General features: G+C 42.1%; 6 protein-coding genes and 1 non-coding gene across 7 annotated transcripts; 1 reads left to right on the top strand and 6 right to left on the bottom strand.

Annotated features, from left to right (window-relative positions):
* Positions 1-1,362: 1,362 nt before the first annotated feature.
* Positions 1,363-2,412, bottom strand: gsk3_3 (glycogen synthase kinase 3; the record flags this gene model as incomplete). The annotated part of the gene is made up of 3 exons (XM_064831569.1): positions 1,363-1,590; positions 1,649-2,048; positions 2,306-2,412. The coding sequence occupies 3 exons, from the start codon at positions 2,410-2,412 to the stop codon at positions 1,363-1,365; spliced, it is 735 nt and encodes a 244-aa protein (XP_064677849.1).
* A 1,913-nt stretch (positions 2,413-4,325) lies between these two features.
* Positions 4,326-5,261, bottom strand: ATC70_012396 (uncharacterized protein; the record flags this gene model as incomplete). The annotated part of the gene is made up of 2 exons (XM_064831568.1): positions 4,326-4,436; positions 4,509-5,261. 2 exons carry the CDS (start codon positions 5,259-5,261, stop codon positions 4,326-4,328), a joined length of 864 nt encoding a protein of 287 aa, XP_064677848.1.
* Positions 5,262-5,701: 440 nt separating this feature from the next.
* On the top strand, positions 5,702-9,074 carry SFB3_2 (COPII coat Sec23p-Sfb3p heterodimer component; the record flags this gene model as incomplete). The annotated part of the gene is made up of 6 exons (XM_064831567.1): positions 5,702-6,068; positions 6,137-6,409; positions 6,485-7,177; positions 7,261-7,772; positions 7,853-8,145; positions 8,219-9,074. 6 exons carry the CDS (start codon positions 5,702-5,704, stop codon positions 9,072-9,074), a joined length of 2,994 nt encoding a protein of 997 aa, XP_064677847.1.
* Positions 9,075-9,562: 488 nt separating this feature from the next.
* Positions 9,563-11,689, bottom strand: ATC70_012394 (uncharacterized protein; the record flags this gene model as incomplete). Its single annotated transcript, XM_064831566.1, has 1 exon — positions 9,563-11,689. One exon carries the CDS (start codon positions 11,687-11,689, stop codon positions 9,563-9,565), a length of 2,127 nt encoding a protein of 708 aa, XP_064677846.1.
* Positions 11,690-12,114: 425 nt separating this feature from the next.
* On the bottom strand, positions 12,115-13,128 carry POM1_4 (serine/threonine protein kinase, CMGC, dual-specificity; the record flags this gene model as incomplete). The annotated part of the gene is made up of 1 exon (XM_064831565.1): positions 12,115-13,128. The coding sequence occupies one exon, from the start codon at positions 13,126-13,128 to the stop codon at positions 12,115-12,117; it is 1,014 nt and encodes a 337-aa protein (XP_064677845.1).
* Positions 13,129-17,206: 4,078 nt separating this feature from the next.
* On the bottom strand, positions 17,207-17,279 carry ATC70_012392. Its single transcript has one exon. It is a non-coding gene; the product is annotated as a tRNA-Met (tRNA).
* Positions 17,280-17,427: 148 nt separating this feature from the next.
* Positions 17,428-19,089, bottom strand: ATC70_012391 (uncharacterized protein; the record flags this gene model as incomplete). The annotated part of the gene is made up of 1 exon (XM_064831564.1): positions 17,428-19,089. One exon carries the CDS (start codon positions 19,087-19,089, stop codon positions 17,428-17,430), a length of 1,662 nt encoding a protein of 553 aa, XP_064677844.1.
* Between the last annotated feature and the right edge of the window lie 565 nt (positions 19,090-19,654).

Below are 19,654 nucleotides of genomic sequence, written 5' to 3'. Positions count from 1 at the left end.
AAATGCTCCAATTATAAAAATCGCATACTTTCCCATTGTTTGTGAATTTAGGTTCGAAAGTGCATTGGAGAATCAGCCTGTCGACTTGAAAATTGCTGTTGCTCTCGGATATATCTCGAAACTATACATTCACATAGCTTAGACTCATATAACTCAGTTCATATAAAGAATTGTTAATCAAACACTTCTTGGTGGCTCATCCGCTTAACAAACTGCATGCGTCTGTAGATCAACATTCGCTATTCAGCACCTCATCTCCTAAGTGACAAACTGTTAATTGACGATTGTTGCATATAAAATTGCCTGTGGATAAGAGTTTCACAAAACACAACATGGGAAATCCATTCCACGTCGCTCAATTCTGTCTACCACGCAGTCCAATATGACTTCAAAACAGGTAATTCCATGGCAGGGGCTATACATTGGAATCTTCGCGTGTTGCCTTTTCTCTATTTTCTGATTTCTCTTTTGATTTCTCTTTGAATTTCGATTTTGAAATTCGAGCTTTGAAAGTAGGATATTATTATAGCGAATTTTTTTGGAGAAGACGATGGTGCAATTGGATTTTAGATAGGATGCATTGATGATGAGAAACTGGCGAAGTTTGAAATTTGCAAATTTTTTTTTTTTTGTAAGGAAGAGTTTATCTCTTCTGTTTTTATTTAAAGTCCTTAAATCGTCACTAGATATAAAGGAGAGGAGGTAAAGACTGTGGGATATAAAGGGAAGCATAAATGATAGTATCAAAGGAGAGTTGTGAGTCGAGATGGTGCAGTGCACGATGAATGGAGTGGATGATTATTGACGGAATGAAAGGAGAGTGTTGGAAAACTTGGCAGTAATGAGCAGACCATATGGCCTGTTGAATGCAAGCAAAGACTTGGAAAACGGATAGATCAGGAAAAAGTTCATGAGAAGATCGGTCAAGAGTAAGGCGCAGGTGAAGGATAGCTAAATATTCCTCGTAGGCGAAGTGGGCGAAGCGAGGGGAGATGTAGAGAGAGAGAGAATGGCGCCAAACTTCCAATTTGAGGGGACAGGAGAAAAGGAAGTGCTCTGTGTCTTCGATGGCAGGTGGTGTGGTGGAGGATGAAGACTGACAATGAAGGCAGTACGGCGGAAATTGGTCGCGCATGCGTTGGTGGAGTAGCTGCCTAGTAGTAACTTTTTCATGAAGTATCCGAAACCAAGTATTGCGAGCATTCAAAGGTATCTGGAGGGCCCAAAACTGCTTCCATTTGGCAACACCTAAAGGAGACGAGAAAGAGGACATGTTAGTATGTAGAGGAAGGGATTTATACCCGTGTTTAGTAGGGAGAGACATAAGGAAGGAATGGGACTCAAAGGAAAATGAGGATGACATTAAGGAAATGAGAAGAGTAGAGATATGGGTGATACTTTCGGTATAGCTGGTGATGGTAGAGAGGTCGATGTGGTGGATGACTGGACGAGGGACGAGAAGAAGCCGGTTGAAATGAACGAAGTTGGCGAAGAGTAGTTGTTCAGATTGTAGGAGTTGAAGGGCTCGACGGCTGGTTGTAGGATGAGGGAGGCCGCGTGTTGAGATTCGAACTTGGAGGGCTTGAGTTGCTGGGTCAAAGGTTAAAACATCGTTACCTGTGAGGGTAAGAACGCCAGGACAGCGTACAGTCACTTCCTGTGGGGGGCAGAATGTAGCCGAGAGGCTATGAGATGATGGCAGGCTATGTTCGATTAGGGTTGCAAGCGGGAGGCGCAGACAAGTACTAAAGGGAACATGGCAGACACCAAACTTGCGGGCAATAGCATCGACGGCTCGAAGGAGGTTGTAGAGTGGGGCAGTGATAGCTGTTGAACGGGATGGCCGGCAAGCAGGGGAAAGAAGGGACCAGTGGTAGGTAGGATAAGAGGGAGTAGCAAGAAAGAAGTTGAGAATGACACGTATGTAAGGAATCGAGGTCTTGGTAGGAGGAGTGGGGTTTGCCGGATGCAAAAGAGGGTGTAACCATCGCCACTGAAGAGCATTGATCTGTTTAGCGGGATCCAACAGATTTAGACCACCTTGAGATCTAGGTAGACAAAGAGTGCTGAAAGAAAAACGGGTTAGTTTGGCCTGGTTATTAACAAATGAAGCGCCCAGATGTTGTAGTTTGCGGATATCGGTAGCCGAGAAAGGAAACAGACGGGCGACATGCCACACTTTTGAAAACAAAAGGGAGTTCAGCACCGTAACCCGGCCACGAAGGGTGAGGGTACGAATGGAATGGAGACGACAAAGATCGCGTAAACGAGATAGTAAGTTATTGACGTATGAAACCCGTTGTACCGGCGACGAACAAACAGGGTAGCCGAGATATGTAATGGGACTAGTCGCAGTCTTATCATGCCACGAGGAGATGCCTGTCGCTCTAAGACCGGCGATCCAGGATGCATGTGAGGCGCCAGAGAGAGACAATGCTTGCGTTTTGTGGTAGTTGAGGGAGGCATTGGACGCATCGCACTACGGCCCAACTGATGTTCTCATGAGAACATCGAGGTGCTCATATAAGAATCTATTTTATGTTCTCATTCGAGAGCATCGATGTTCCCAAAAAGTGGAAAATGCTCTCATATGGGAACATCGGCGTTCCTAAAGATCTATTATAAGTCGGCCGATGTTCTCATAAGAACATCCGAGATGTTCCCATATGAGCACATCCATGTTCTTAAATAAGAGCAAATGTAGCTGTTTATGAGCGCATCGATGTTCTCAAATCAAAATATCGATGTTCTTAAATGAGCAAATCCATGTTCTCAAATGAGAACATTCATGATCGCGCATGAACCTATCGATGAGCTGAAATGGGATCATTGAAGGTCTGAATCAGCTTAAATATTGGTAGCTTTTATTGGCCCATAATTCGTGGTTTAAATATTGGCAGCTTTCATTGGCTCAGAAATTGTGGTTTAAATATTTATACATTTATTATTGGTTAATTTTAATGGGTAAACGAAGGCTACGTGCCAAAAACGTGCAATAGTAAAGCCTTGTAGTGGTAATGGTCATGCTGTAGGCTATAGTAGAGTCAAAGATAATTGAGAATAATAGCCTGGATCAGTATGAACTGTTTCGTGTTTCCCAATATTATCAGTTTTTAGGGCAATATAAAAGTGATGTTTCCAGGCGAGATCCAGAGAGAGCATAGAATGAAAAGGTTGAAGCCATCAACAGTGTTCCATGTAGAGCAACGAATTGTACAAAAGCCAGCATAATATCAAAGATGTGCATGTACCTATCAGCAAAGATGTGAACTGAATCAAGTTAGTAAAGCGTTCCAGCAAAGGCGTGATGACTACAATACCTCTTTCACAAGACAGATAGAAAGTACAGCACACCACCAGGCAGCGACTCATTGGGAGCAGACATTCTTGAAAAGAAAACATCGAACGAATGTTAATGCGTCTTATGCCGTCAGAAGTATCAGATGTATAGACCGCATCATTCAACTATGAAGCATCTGCCATTGTTCACTGGATGCAAAAGGGGATCCATAAAGTATGCAAGAGATGTGCTCAGTTATCAAGCCAAACCCGCCAGACCCACTCGACGCTGGCACTAGTTAACTTATCAGGTGAGTAACGACTGATTTTTCCTGATGATGCAGCAAAAGATGACTTACTACTTGAACAGTGATAGCAAGAAAGCAGATAAATGGAACCAGCAGGATGGAGGGAAACGGTTAACCAAATGGCATACTTGCGACATCGAAATTGACCTGGCAAAGTCGCCTTTACATTTCTACAAGATATTTGTTAGCTTTTATATGGCAAGAAGCATTGGACATACCATAAATTTGTTGTTTCGAAAGGATGTAAATGAAGATTCCATCCTGGATACTATGGCAGGGATATGAAGCTTCCCACGGCGCACATTTGAAATGGTATTCCTTCTTCAATGGCATTGAAACCTAGCCTCCACCTTTAAAGCCATGGACGGTAAATGCTGCCTCTTCTTCTTGCTGCTACAGAGCACATGTCTCTTATGCTGATAGAATTAAAGTGAAAATAGATGAAAAATGAAGAAAAAAGAGAAACAAAAGCACTTTTTTCTCAAGGGATGACCTAAATATACAAAGTTTCGATCTAAAAATATAGAAACACGCTCTAATCATGCACAGTATCAGACTGATGTAACCAAATCAAGTAACTTTTTAAGCTGAAGTGACCTATCAAATGTGATTTTAAATGTGGCATCGCAGCTAATCCATCATCTCAAATCCCAATAGAGCAAGGCAGCATCAAATGTACAAAAGCAAAGTAATTTTATTTTGGATGAAATATACAAGATCTCACAAACGCACACACCATTACATATTGCTAGTAGTACTAAGGTTGTCATCATCCTCAGCATTACCAACACCGGCAGTTTGAGCAAGCTGGGCAATATCACTGTCTCCAACAATTGCTGATTCAGTCTCCTAAAAGCATTTGAAATGTTTCCAATACTTAGATGTTAGCCATGGCCAAAACAAATAATAGGAGCTACTTACCAGAAGATGGCTTCTTGCCTCGTTTTCTTGCAAAGACACATTGGCAGCAGCATTGGCAGCATTGGCAACATTGGCAGCAGCATCAGCAGCAGCATCAGCAGCAGCAGCTCGGTTTCTGCTTGCTCTATTTGCTTTGAAGGCCTGGGAGAGCAACAACCTGGCACACCACTGCTTCTTGCAGAGACAAATCATGAGATTGTCCCGTTGCAGGGCCTGCTCCTCCAGTGCCAGGCTGTAATATACCTGTTCATCCTGCACATGGTCCAGGGCATTCCAATGCGAGATATTCGGATGCATCACCAGTATAGCCTCCAAGACCCTCTTTGCTGTGCGGTGGAGCTTCTCCCTGCGCGATTTGAGCTGCCCTGGTGTCAAATCGGGTACAGATGCCCCATTGCATAGTTTGTGTAGATGCTGGAGCATTGCGTTGTATCTCTCCACAGGAGAAGCTCTGGCCCTGCCGGTAGGGTTTGCTTCAATTACCCGAGGACCTCTTCTGTTGCTGTTTGATAGTACCTGGCTTCTGTAAGTGGGATCCAGGATGCTTCTTGTTGCCAAATCGCTGCCTGCGTCTTCCAATGGCGACATGAATTGCTGTCGAAATCCATCATTCAAGACGTTCAGTTGTACGCCTTGTTGGCTGATTTCGGATCTCATTGCCATCATTTCTTGCAAGAGTCTTGCGGTGAAGTCAATACTGGCAGCGTTGTTGTTGTTGTTGTTGTTGTTGTTGTTGTTGTTGTTATTGTTCATGGTTCGCGCTGATAATAAAAGTTTAGTAAGCAAAGAAAAGATATGTTCAGAGTTGTGTTGTACCGTATATCTCGTTGCGCACACACCACCACGTTGTTGAACGTCATTCGGTTCACAGGCTTCATGCAAGTAATGCTGACCTCATTGTACGCCCATAGTATAAGCATATGTGCACAGTGAATACCACTCGATTTGACATGATGTTGAAAGTGAAATGACGTAGAAGTAGCCTGAGGCGACATATCACATCATAGGAAACACGTTCCTTACTTGATCTTGGACTTTGAGTTACCAAACGTTATATGCAAGACTACGTATCACTTGCTTGTAAACGATGATAAACGCATTTGTTGGCGAGCGCAAATAAAACTTGAATTAGTATATAAAGCTGCCACTTGAAATTTGTTTTTACTTGCCTATTTTTCTTGGTTTCTCCAAACATGTCATTCTCAATCCGTATATCACGAGAAACAGAGCCATCCTTCTGTACAAATTGCTATACCAGCTTTGACAGTGCCCGTGCTCTACGCAACCATCGCCGAAACTGTCGTGCTCCCATTTTGAATGAAGATCAAGATGTTGAAATGGAAGAGCAACCTCCAGTGGAAACAACGCTGATACAGCCACAATCTCCCCCCAGTGCGCTAGTCACAGCCAATTCAGATCATGCAAACCAGCTGCATGATGATGATGCCATGAGTGATATTGAAGAAATGATTCCTGCTGCTGACGATGCTGATTATGACTACGCAGGCTTTGAACAGACGCCGGGTGCTGCTGATCTGCTGCCTATTGTCGATAATAATGGTAAGGAATTGCAGCGCTAAAGTAGATGTATATACTCACAATAGCGGATTCCACACATGCGATAACAGGAGACAATCCAGAAGAACCAGGGCTTGAATTTGATTTGCTAAATGTCAAATACAAGACAGTTGGAGTAGTCGACCCAGATGCAGAAGATCAGGCTTGCTTCTACGATTGCAGATCCCTCGAAGACATCAACCAAAATACATATACAACCACAGAACTGGTTTCGATTGAGCTGTATGATATCGTCAATGATTTTGCTATACCACGGGATGCATACAGAAAGTTGGTCAGGTTGATGAACACTGTTTTGAGAGATACAGAAAAAATTAGTCGAGGTAATTCGCATTGCAATGACATGTCATTTATACAATAACTCACCAGCTTCCGATCCTCCCCCCATGAACTGATAGAAAGCAATCCGGAGATCATGCATGGCCCTCGTGTGCAAAGCATGCTTCAGCGCCAATCATCGTTGACATCCCATGAATATGATGTGTGTATCAATGGCTGCAAGCTGTACGCATTGGAAGTAGACGACGAGGAGACAATTTGTAATATTTGTTCCCATGAAAGATACGATGCACGGGGAGATCATCGAGCCCTGTCAACAATGAAAGTCATGTCAATTGGAGACATCGTATCACGATTAGTTGCGAATCCAATAACGAGAGAGGAGCTTCGGTACCGACATGCCTACGACAACAGAGACCTTGAAGAGAATCCATCCGATGTTATCATTGCTGACGTATTTGACGGCGCCACGTACAAGTCCATCAAGAATACGCATTTCACAAATGACCTGGATATCGCAGTTGCGATCATGAATGATGGCTTTGTAGTTGAAAAGAGAGGTGATCGGCTATTCACAATTATTCATCTGATGGTGTTCAATTACGATCCACACAAGCGTTACAAGGAGGAGTACACGCACGAGCTTTGTATCTTTCCAGGAAAAAAGAAGCCCAAATCATTTGACTCGTTCATTTCCATCATCTTGGCAGAGCTCCAGTGGCTTTCTACGTATGGAATGGTAGTCGAAACAAATGATGCTGGGCCAATTCGTTTGAAGGTTCATCCTCTAATTTGTGGTGGTGATACTCCAGGTAAATATCCTGATTGATAAAGCAACTAATCAGCATCCACAATGGCTAACATGAAATTGATTTACCTACCTGCTTTATTCTAGCCGTGTTTGACTGGAGCAAGTGTGCTCATCATGCATCTGAGTATGGCTGTCGTTGGTGTCTTTCGCGTGGTATGCACCCTGATAATCGCAGCCATGGGATGTACTTTCCAAATGCTGGAAGCATGCGTACGAATGAAGATTACGAGAGGGCTGAGTCCAACCTTGGATTCAACGGTGTCAGCCTTTTCAATCAGCTATCGTCATGCATTGCACCCCAATGCTTTGGATTCGAAGAAATGCATACATTAGCACGAGGTGTTGGTTCAGAACTCTTCGAGATGCTCACTGTCGACCTGTCTCCGAACAACACAAAGTTCTTCTACACATATCCAGATGGTGAATTGGAGCGAGAAAATTATCCATTTTTCATTCCAAAGCAACGGCTGTTCGAGATTGGCAAAGCAATTGAGGACACAAGATCATATATACCAGTTGCATTTGATGGAAGCTTTTTGAATCTGGTGGAGAAGCTACGAGGCACCCGCAGTGTTGACTATCTTGATAATTTGCTGGTAAGATCAGATCCACTGTAATCTGCAAACGTACACATGTAAGGCGTGAATTAGGATCTGATTATTCTGATTTGAAATAGACCATCATACCTACTCTCTTTGTCCCAGAATTAGCCAGTCCACAGGCTAGGAAAGCAATCATGAAGCTGGTTAGAGGCGTCTGTCTTGCATTGCAATGGGAGTTCACTGAGTCTAGGTTGGCAGAGATTGATGAATGCATTGACTTCTTCATTGACTACTGCAAAGCTCAGAGAGATGCCATGTGCTTGTCACTTTCGGTCTTCCGTCCCGTAATGCATCAGCTTACACATGTAGTGTGGATGATAAGAGAAATGGGGCCAATTGTAGCCTACTCCTCACGAAGTCAAGAACGGTTAGTCATCTATACATGCTATGTTTATCACACACATCCAGTTACTTACATAACAACATCATCCATTTTACAGAAGCATTGGAAAGTTTGGTGATTTGATAACTGGCAAGTCAAGGACAGGCAAGCAATCTTCCAACTTGATTGAAATTGTTGCAATCAGAAACCAGCTGAAAAGGATCTTCGACTCAAATGAGTTCCTCCAAGGCATTCGACCGCAGCCATATGCATCCACCACATACCTCAATCATCCAGAATCTCTAACAAGCTCACAGTTGTGGGAACCTGATCAAGAAGAGACAAATTTGGATCATCATTTTGGCTTCGATGGTACTGATCGTGCTGAACTCCATGGTGTTCCAATTGCAAGATTCAAGCGTGCTTTGTCGAAATACTATTGTAGGATATTCTCTCTTCAAAGGCTGAACAACAGTCCATTGTCAATGACGATCAAGGTTGCCCATCGTGCTCTAATCGGTTCTACTGTCATAGGATCAGAAATATACAGAGAGAAGATGCATGAGTTTCGTAGAAGCAACCATCTGGTCATGTTTAGGTCAACTCACCTCAATCGACTTAACCACCCTGTCTCCTGTTGGTTTGTTTCGCGAGTGATATTCTTTTTCCAACATGTCTATGATGGGTCGACCTACTTTTTGGCTTTCGTTGAAACCATGAAAAATCATGGTGTTGCTTCTCACGACAGGTCTGTCCCTTTTGTTCGTATGAATGAGCCTGTCGAACAACAAATTGCAAGAAGGGTGCCGAGAGTGATTGATCCCAAGTATGCTGTCATTTCTATTGACGATGTTGAGATGCAAGTGGGATTGGTGAAATCTTTGGATAACGACTTGCACTTTAGCGTCATTGCAAACTACCATGCGTTTGAACAAGATATGTCGATCGATGCTGGCGATATTCGCAACCTTTAACGAGGATTGAAATCGCAACATACAGATTTTTTTTTTTGCTTTCGCGTAAAACTACCCACTTGAGGCTACGAAATAAAAGATAATACATTTGTCAATACAATACATAGCTACATTCATTAATCATACTTGTATACCTCTTACAGCTTTGTTGTCCATGAAGGCATGCGCAAAATAATTATAAAAAAAAATAATAAAAGAAAAGGATCCGCATCACTGACCATCAAAGCATTTTGAGAAAAGCATAATTAACCCAGCAAGGTTAACGTCCAACGAAGAAAAAACGAGTTTGCTCGGATTCGAACTGGCGACCTTCAGTTTGTTAGTCAGGAATATTACCACTTTGACATAACGACTCAAAGTAACCAGAAACTCGGGTCACGTGATTTTTTCTCCTGATTTGTTTCAAATTGAGCAAGTTTGGAGGCTTCTAACTTCGTAGATAATGATGCTACGAATTGGCGTTCGGTACGAAAAATAAACAAAAGAACTCAAAAAGTCTGACCATACCATTTAAAAGCGCATATCTGATAACTATCTTCACAGTGTAAAGCCAAATGTTCTGATATGGGAACATCGAGGTGCTCACGAGAACATCGATGTTCCCAAAAGAGCGCATCGATGTTCTGTGAGAACATCAGTTGGGCCGTAGTGTCGGCATACCTACTGACTAGTTGTTGAAGCTGGTAAAATTCACCAAGATCGTTGAGGAAGACGAGAGTGTCATCTGCATACGCAAGAACTTTGACTGGATCGGCTACAGGAACGTGATGAGTAAGTGGTGTGGGGAAACGTGAATTCGTGTTAGCAATATAGTCAAAATCAAAGCCCTGAATATCCGGATGGTTGTTGATAGCACGAAGGAAGGGATCGAAAATGATGTTGAACAATAGCGGACTAATGGGATCCCCTTGGCGCATGCCGCGGTGGGTAGTAAACGGGGCGGACAGATTTCCATTGATGTTAACCTGTACCTGAGTGGTAGCCAACAGCGCAAGCAGTGATGATGTTAATTGAGGAGGCATGTTAAAGGCAGTGAGTATAGCGGAAAGGTAGTCAAGATTGACCCGATCATATGCCTTCTCCTGATCTAACAGTAAATCAATGGACGTGGATTGAGTGGCCGTGGCAAGAGATTGGGCGCAATGTAAAATCATAGCTGGTTCACCAATGAAGCGCTGAGGCATGAAGCCAGATTGAGAGGAACTCAAGCGGGTGCGAAAGTGTTCCATGAGACGAGCGTTCAATAGCCTGGTGAAGATCTTAGCATCACAACAAATGAGACTGATGGGGCGCCAGTTCTGTAACAGTGACAGGTCGCCTTTCTTGGGAAGCAGCACCAGGCAAGTTTCCTGCCAAGATTGTGGGAACAGACCATGTAACAGAGCGTCAGAATAGACTCGAAGGGCGACAGCAGCTGTGGAAGTATGAGTCAGTAGAAGTTGAATGATGGCGTAGGGTATGGAGTCAATGCCAGGACTGGATTGTTTAGGGGCCCGTGTAGCGGCGTCGGCTAAATCATCCAAGGTAAAAGGCTCACATAATGCCGGGTGTTCAGAATCTGGAATTTGGTCAGTAGCAGGAATTTGGTCAGTGAAATGCCGGATCGCGTCAATGTCCACCGCATCAGCAGTATATAAGCGGTCGTAATATGCGACTGCGGCTGCCTGCTTGTCAGTTGTCGTCTCACAGGTGGTGGTCGAGATGGGATGTATCAAGGTGGGGATGGCCCGTTGTTGAGTGCGTTGGGTGGCCAACCGCTTGAGGAAACCGGCGGATTTCTCACCTTGTTCTCGCCATTTTATGCCGGACCGTAGTGCTTGGATATCGGTTAGCTCCTGCTGAAGGTGGCCGATCATGGCTTCGATTTGTGGGAGGCGATCGTTGCGTATCTGCGTCGTCTTGTAGAGGCGAAGGTACTTGTTGCGTTTGCTTTGGAGGCGACAGAGCAGACGACGACGCCATTCGGCCTGTCGACGACTACAACTTCTTGCGACTTGACGGGTAATTGCTTTAAGCTGATCCCAAACTTCCTGAGGCCTGATGCCAGCGGATTCGGAGGCTATTTGATCGTGGAACTCGTCAAGTTTAGCAAACAGACGTTGTTGAAAGAACTTGTTGTGAGCTAGTTGGGGGTTGATTCGCCATAGACCTTTACCAAAATCCGGGTTCGCAAATGTCAGTTGTGTAGAAAGTAGAGCATGATCGGTCCATTCAGAATGAACAAAGTGATCGGTTCTGAAATCTAAAAGTTGAGGATCCATAAACATGTAATCGATGGTAGAGAGTGTGGTGTTGCGGCGAAATGTGGGCACCAAAGGGTTCTGACTTAATTCATGCGTACTTTCCTGATAATAATGGGTAAGCACCGAGTGGAAAAGCCATTGTGGATGAATGTTAGTGGATGCCACGGTGGGTGGTGGGCGATATTGGCGAAAATTATAGTTGAAATCACCTAACACAATAGAGGGAGCATCAGGGACGGTGGCCAGGTAGTTGTTATGCATCCCATCAGCGGTGTGCATGTTGTTGAGAAGGGCTTGAAAGAGAGGCTGCTGAAGTAGTTGGTCATAAAAGGCATATCGGTCGGAATGAGTGGCAGGTGCGTAGATATTCATGATCTTTAAAGGGGGAAACTTGTTAGTAGAATGGGAAACATTGCAATATATAACTCGACCGCCCTCGGAAACAAAGATAGGATCTAGAATAATGTGAGGTTGAAGACTTACTATCCCGCAGTGGGATGTCCAAATGGATGATTGAGCTTGTAGTTGTATGTTGAGGCGGTTTTGGATGGTGGGTTCGTGGGCGTGGGTTTCTTGGAGGCAGAGAATACTGGGAGGCGGGTCGTATGAATGGCGCAGAAAGCGACAAAAGGATTGACTGGCGGGGACGTTGGATGGTTTGGATAAGCTACGACAATTAAGACTACGAATAGACAAGTGAGTGTGTTGAATATTATTTGAATTAGAAGATACCGAGGGGACAAAGACATTAGGAAGAGGAGCCGAACGATTGACTAGAGGAGATAATGAAGGCTCACTCATTGATGAGATTCTTCGGGGTCAGTCGAGTGTGCACTAGGGTGGAATTCTTCGGTGACCTCCATGAAATCGGATTCGACGACATTGCCAAAGAGATCGTACAGCACAGGTTTGCGTAATTGAGATGCTATGCTGGGCTCAAGTAATAGTTGACCGAGGTTGGAGTGAATGTTGGGAGTACGTTTGGGAGGGCGAGGAAGCAGTTCAGCGGAAAGCGCTTGAGCTTTGGCTGTGGAAATCCAATTTTGGGAAATGAAGAACTTGAGAACACCTGGAACAGTATGAAGCTTGACAAAGCGTACTGTGCGGACGCATCTGTCGGCGTGAAGAGCGGCGGCGATACGAACCAATTGAGGGGCAGGCATATCAGCAAATTTGGGGTCGGCAACGTGTTGAGCATCGAGAGGGTTGAAATCAGGGATCGCTGTGAGCCCACCTTCAGTCAAACGGCGAAGGATGTCGTCTCGGTAGTCAGTGTGGATCAAGATGGTAGCGATATTGCGAGCCGGGAAAGTAACGTCGAGGATGCGCTTACTATCGATGCCAACGGCAGCGAGAGTGGCACGGTATTCGGCGTGAGACATACGGTGAGCACGGTGGAGATGAATAACATCATAGGCAGGAGTGTCAGTAGGAGTGCGTGGTGGTTGAAGAACACGGATGGCATGTTCGCGGCGGCGTTTGGGGTTGGCAGAAGCAGGACGTTGAAGGACTTGTGTCCATTGGGGTGGCTGGGTACCTGATGGGTGGGGTTGAGGCTGTGGAGCTGGCGTCGTAGAGGCATCCGAGTTGACAGTGTTGGGAGGGTTGGCGGGAGCGGTGGTAGGAGAGCGGACGAGCTTCTCGAGATTGCTGATAACAGAATGAAGGTTATTCACATCCTGTCTGAACTGATCATTCAGGGCCTGTTGAGCCTGTTGCGCTTTTTCAAAGACATCGAGACGAGAGTGTAATGCCTTCACAGATTCCACAAGAGCGAGAATGGCGGATTGGTCGATCACGATGTTTGACATGTCGATCAATCGTTACAATGTTTATTTGTTGTTTGCGATCGCTTTTTCAGGGATTTTTCTTACAGCGAGGATCAAACTATGTAAAATTTGAAAAGCGAAAGAAAGGTGATTTGCAAATTTTAGACAGATGCCTTTAATAAAACTTTTTAGAATACGATATTATGAATGTGGGCTGTAGGTCTATTAAAAGTTGTAGAGAGTACTTTGGTTGACTTGAACGTGATTTATGTGAGATTATTGAGGGCGATACCGATGAGTAATGAGGAAAGATAGTAAAAAATGATCATTTTTCAAAGGGCTGTACCGCTGGATTCTACTAAGTCAACGAGAGCTTCAAGCTTAATAGCTTCTGTTTCTTTTTCAATTCTCTATACGATAGTATGGTTATTATAGATATATATAAAAAAAAAAGTTGAATGTCTCCTGCTTGTAGCTCATAAAATATATGATTTTGAGCAAATTTATGAAGGGAACGTACATCTGGTACTTAAAACCCTTATATTATAATGGATATAACATAGAGCTATCGAATGGTCTTTGTTTTGTGTGAATCTAGTGAGTATCTGTCGAGATATGGTCAAAAAAGAGTATCATGCAAAATCATGGATTTTTCTTCAAAATCTACGTGTGATAGCAAGCAAAAAATCTGGTGACGATTTTTTGGTCAGGACAATATTTTCAATATTTCATGATAGAGTCATGTCAGAGCTTCAAGCAATAGCTCATTCGATAGGAAATTTTTTGGTCTACAATGCTTAGTAATGCTTGACAAAATGTTTTGATGGCAGATACTGATTAATCTTTTGAAAACAGTCAAAAAATCGCAAAAACAATCGTATCAAATATCAGGTGAACAATGTACACCAGAGACTTGATATGAGTACCATTGTATTCTCCTTTGAATTCTCTACAAGTTTCATATAAGTTTGAAGGGGTGGTTACTATCAAGAAACGCGTAATTTTAAAGTCGATAGATTTTGGAATCCCATGGATCATCATTCAGAATATGAGAAATTGAAGCTCCGTTGACCTTCCGCATGTGTACACCTCACAAAGATGAATTTGACCAAGCATTTTATAAATTGGAGGGTACGAAAAGGGCCATATTAACTTGCTAGTTTTAAGTTATCAATAGATACATGACATGTTGAAGAATCTTGTTGTTGAGACTAGACAACTGTAGCATGCTTTATTCAAGAATAATAACTTTTCTAATTTAAAGTATGTCTATTCCCCTGCTTAGACATAGCATCTCCAATGTTGATTATCTCATGAAGTATGCATTTCCAATATAATGTTCCCCCTAAGAAGCTGCTCCAATACCATTATTCTATTTTTTTTGAATAACTCTACAGGAACATCTATGTAATGCTCAAGCCTGTAAATTAAATTTACTGCGTGATATGAATAATAGCAATGCAAAAAAAAATTAAATACGCCACTATAGCAACAGTAAGGTTTGGGCGTTCGTTTTTCGACGGTTTGGCTGGGGTGCCGTAGAGCCACGAGAACTGAGGCTACAGCTTTGAAAATGGCATGTTTCTATGACAGAACTTTGAGAGAAAAAGAATGGTGTAACTGGATTTTAGATTGGATGGGTTCGCTGCTGATAAATAGATGGTGTTTGGCATAAGGTAGCTTTGAGTAATGAGATTCATATAAGCGCGCATAAAAATCCGTTCATTTCGTATGATTACGCGTAAAAGATCGATAGTTGAGGTGTTGCAAACTGACGAAATTAGCGTAAAACGTTTTAGAAGATGTTAACGGTCACAGTTGAAACCAGTATTGCTGTAGTAGCTTAAGGAGCTAGGAACTTGTTAAAATTTGCTACTGCAAATGGAATATGCGGTACTTGCTATTCTTTTGTTTATAAGGAGGGGAGGGACCAAAAAATTCCAATTCATATTGTCGAAATATTTAAATTGCTGTGTAATGATTTACGTTACATAAGCTTCAATTGGAAGGATTAAAACATTAGTTTAATATATACCGTATACATGGTCTTCTTTTTTGACAGGTATTAAACGTTAGTGAAAATATTTCTCATTAATACTTATACTTCTAAATATATCTATCATTAGTCCTAATACCATTACTTGTCCAATAATATTTACATTTTGTACATTGTGAGTATTGTTCAAAGACCTACGAATAGTAACACCAACCTCCGCATCCCCAGTATATCTGTCTTTCTGTTACAATATCATTATACTCTTATTATACGCTGAAACGTTGCCATTATTGGATAGATCAGAGTTACTCTCCAAGAAGATTGGAAAACAACAGAGGTATGTCGACGTGATTCTTAGTAATGTCATAAGCGTCTGGCCATCAGTATTTAGCATACTACATGCGTTTCCAGGTTGTATTAGGTATTATTACAGGAAAAGCCTGCTGGTTATTATTTTTATAGACGAATCTGTTTTATTTCACTAAACTATGCACACTACTTCCATTGTCGTGTGTATAGATATAGTGTTACAAAGTGGTTTGTTATAGTGTGAATAGTAAGAGTGGAGATAGAGTATATATATAGATAAACAGCCAAAGCAGATTCGTCTATAGAAATGAGCATCAGGTTTATAGTTGTCCAACTAGTAAAGAATATAGAAATAAGGAAAGGGATGTGTAAATAAAGTGATAAAAGTAGATAAAGTACAATGAATTTAGGTGTTAATGTATGCAAAGGATTCAAGGGATCTTATAATTGAAAAGTTCAATAAAATAACAAAGACAATGAGCTATAGAGCTATATAGATATGGATCTAGGTAGGAATAAGATAATATTTTATTGTTTGATATCATTTGAATATTTATATTAAATTGATTCTATGAATTATGTGTCCTGAATTCTGTCTCTATATGCTATAATTTGTAATGAAGGACTGGCCCTTCTATAATTAATTTTGATACCCTTAATAATCCTAAATGCTTGAACAGTTTTTATAGCTGGAAAGCTATATTTGTTGTTGAAAGATGGTGAATGATGATATTGATAATGTTACTAGAGGATGAAAGGATGGGTAATGTGGAGTTGCGTCCCATTTGTGTGCTTCCATTAGTAAAGAGAGATGTTTAAGAGTTTGAATTGACATCTGTCAAAATAATACGAGACTGAATGGTAACTGACTTGTCATTCTTGAGATAGGGTTCAGTGTATATTTGAACATAGTGCAGTGAAATCAGGTTTAATGGATTTCACAAAAAAAATAAAGCAAAGGTAAAATACAATAGAAATCAATTGTATTTTATTTTGCGTATAAAATGAACTGAAGATCCTGGAATTGAGTAAAAAAAAGAAGAGTATTTATACATTTGCATCTGGCTTGTAGGATTAGTGATGATAGAGAGCAATAGGTGCTGCTATTGCGATATCTGGCAAATGTTGTTGATGTTTGATTTAAAGTGGTAATCAATGCAGGAGCACTGGCCATAAGGGTCGATTTGAGTAACCTTGATGGGCTTGGGTGAGCTATCGTCATAGCATGATTTAATGTAACCTTGATGGTTTAAAGTGTGATGTTTGTTATTGAAGCATGGAATCCTTTATCTGGGATATTGTGCAACTATGGCAGCAGGGCATAGTTGTCATATTTGAATATGCTTGTTATTGATTTAATTCTATTTGGATAAAGATACCATCACCTATTACGACCATCATGGGTGTGATTGAATACACTGTGATCAGGAGTGATTCATTCACACGATGTGCGGTATAAGCGTGTATCTTTACTTTAGTATTTTTAAATGGGTTTTTGATGTACATTTGAGCGCTTTCATTAATAGATCCAAATAGCATGAATTTGAATGAGTGCTATTTGATGAACTTTGGTTTTCAATTAAGTTGCGTTTGGGTGGCTATTTCATTACACATAGGAAGCATTTACGAGTGTAATGTCAAATTGTAATAACAGAAGTAGGATCCAATATAGTAAGTAGTGAAACGTAGTTTATTCGATAGTGTAGGCAATTTACAACAAAAAAAGAGAGATTCAGTTACAAAAGAAAAAAAAACAGTAGTTACTCCTAGCAAAATGTCTACAGGCACTACGCTTGCAAAAAGTAGTAAAAAAGATGCTCCCTGCCAGGATCGAACTGGCGACCTTCAGATTATGAGACTAACGCTCTACCGACTGAGCCAAGGAAGCTATTTGATATTATGTCAGATGCTAATACGTAGAGATAGTATATGCAATCTGAGATCTGATCGAGATATAAATGGAAGTAGATATAGAGAGTGTGCAGGAAGATGTTATAGCCTTTTAGTTGAATGGATAAAAAGGTGCTTTATTAATATTAGATTTGAACATTGATTTTATCCAATATAGTTTGTGTAATGTTGTGCGCTATCCAGGTTAATCGCTGTTTAATGTTCCTGGTAGCTGGCGCTCTAGGTTTAAACCTGCGCTTCTTATTCTTGTTTGTGTTTAGTCTGTCAATGATATCCTGCAGATCTAAATCACTGTCAGAATACCCTTCAACCCTGACATCACCCCCCTTCGAGACAAATGTTCGACCCTGAACATCACTTGAACTTGATGAACCAGTGGCAGTGTTTGGCATATGAGAAGAGAGATCGACGATTTTTGCAGGTTGGGTGGTCTCATTTTGCGTGTGGATCTTTGGAATGGCAGGAGTTTTGAAGACAAAAGTACTTTTTGGTGGCCCAGGACGAGAAGTAAGTGCAATGGGAGTTTGGTTTGTAGCAGCAGGAGGGAAAAAATTCACAGTAGTAGTGGAATCAGGTTCTGGAGTAGCTTGAATAACGGAAGGTGGGCTGGCAGGAGAAACAACATGAGGTTCATTTCGAAGACCTGGCACCATTTCTGTGTTTTCTGGCTCTGATACACGCTCATCCAGTTCAAGACCTGTATCAACACTGACTGTTTCATTGATTATTGCTGCATCACCACTACTTATATTCGATACTGTAGACTGAGATGACAAATAAGACAATTCTGTAGAAGGAGATGGTGGTGGAGACATGGTATGTGGTGGGGATAGTGTTGGTGGTTGATCTGTGTCTTCAATATCGCTATCAGTAGATGACAAAAAGTCGTATCCATCCATGATTTGACCCAATCCACGTTCGTTGTCCTCTGTTTCATCCATCACACTACTCCCATGTAGAGAGCTATCCTCATCTGATATTTGTTGTGTAAGTATGTGATGATATTGAGAGTGAGTTGGCGGTTTATTAGTGGTAGTAGGTTGTGTAGTGGAGCTGTTGTTTGGCGTGCTCTGATCAGAAATTGGCATGTCGATAAAATCATCTTGAGGTTGATTTAGACTTGGGTTTGATGAGAAAATCGAAGGTGATGGTGAAGAGGAAGTAGCAGTGGTACCATTGGGGTCAGTGGAACTAGTATTTGAGGCCATACGAAGAGAATCGGCTTCACGAACAGCACGACGACTAGTAGTAGGATCATACCATGGCTCCCTGGGTTTGTCACCTTTCGCTGCTTTCAATCTGTCCACATGTACTAACGATTGCAATGGTTCACCAGCAATAGTTTCCAGTTGATAAGTACCAAAATCAGGGAACACCTTTGTCACAATGTAGGGTCCTTTGTAGCGAGGTTCTAGGCCAAATTTGCCTTCATGAGTCAGCATAACCATATCACCCATTTCGAAGTGCGTGGGTTTAATCTTGGCATCCCAACGCTTCTTGTCCGCTTCGCTCATGGCTTTCAAACGAAATTCAGCAGCAGCACGATGTTGACCAAGTAGTTCTAGTTCACGCGAGGTTAGGTCAGCTACCGTTCGTTTGTCCAACAGCATTTCCTTGGTGATATAGGGTCTCAAAACATCTCCAGGCAGTCTAGGTTCACGTCCATACACCAAGTAATAAGGGGAAAAGCCTGTTGTTGAGTGCACTCGAATTCGACTTGCCCACAAAGCCGCATTCACAAAGTCATCCCAGCGATGAATAGCACCATTGACATACTTACGAAGCATTTGCTTGATCACGCCATTGTATCGCTCTACCTTGGAGTTGGTGCGCGGGTGAAATGCCGAGGTGAGCTTGTGATTTATTCCAACACGTTTGGTGTAAGTGATGAATTCGTAATAATAAGTCGATGATAATAATCAGTTGTCAACTGTATCTAAAACGAAAGCAAAGAGCTTCTTTATTACAGGGCATCTAGCTTGCTTAAATATGGTAGATCCCTGGTCAATGACTACTACGTTGAGATGGTATATAAATAGCAGGCCACTGGGGCCTTATGGATTGTTGGTATAGCTTGTTGAGAGGCCACCTAAGTCGGTATGTTTCATGTAGTGTAGGTGGATCTCGATATTTTGACATTGGGGAGATTGAATGTATTGTAGTTCCTGAGGCACCTGTGCACACACAATTGACTGGACTTGTAAACATAGATGTGATGTGATACGATGAACATCATCTATGCTGCTACACTGTAAAAGGTGGCTTGAGGAGAAAGTGAATGTAGCCTAAGATGCATGCTTGTATGCAACATTACCCCCACCCAGCTTTCGACCAGCCACAAACTAGGATATC

This window comes from Mucor velutinosus, assembly GCF_035048745.1.
Source record: "Mucor velutinosus strain NIH1002 chromosome Unknown tig00001569, whole genome shotgun sequence".
NCBI classification, from domain to species: Eukaryota; Fungi; Mucoromycota; class Mucoromycetes; order Mucorales; family Mucoraceae; genus Mucor; species Mucor velutinosus.
This window is presented reverse-complemented; position numbering and strand designations above follow the sequence as displayed.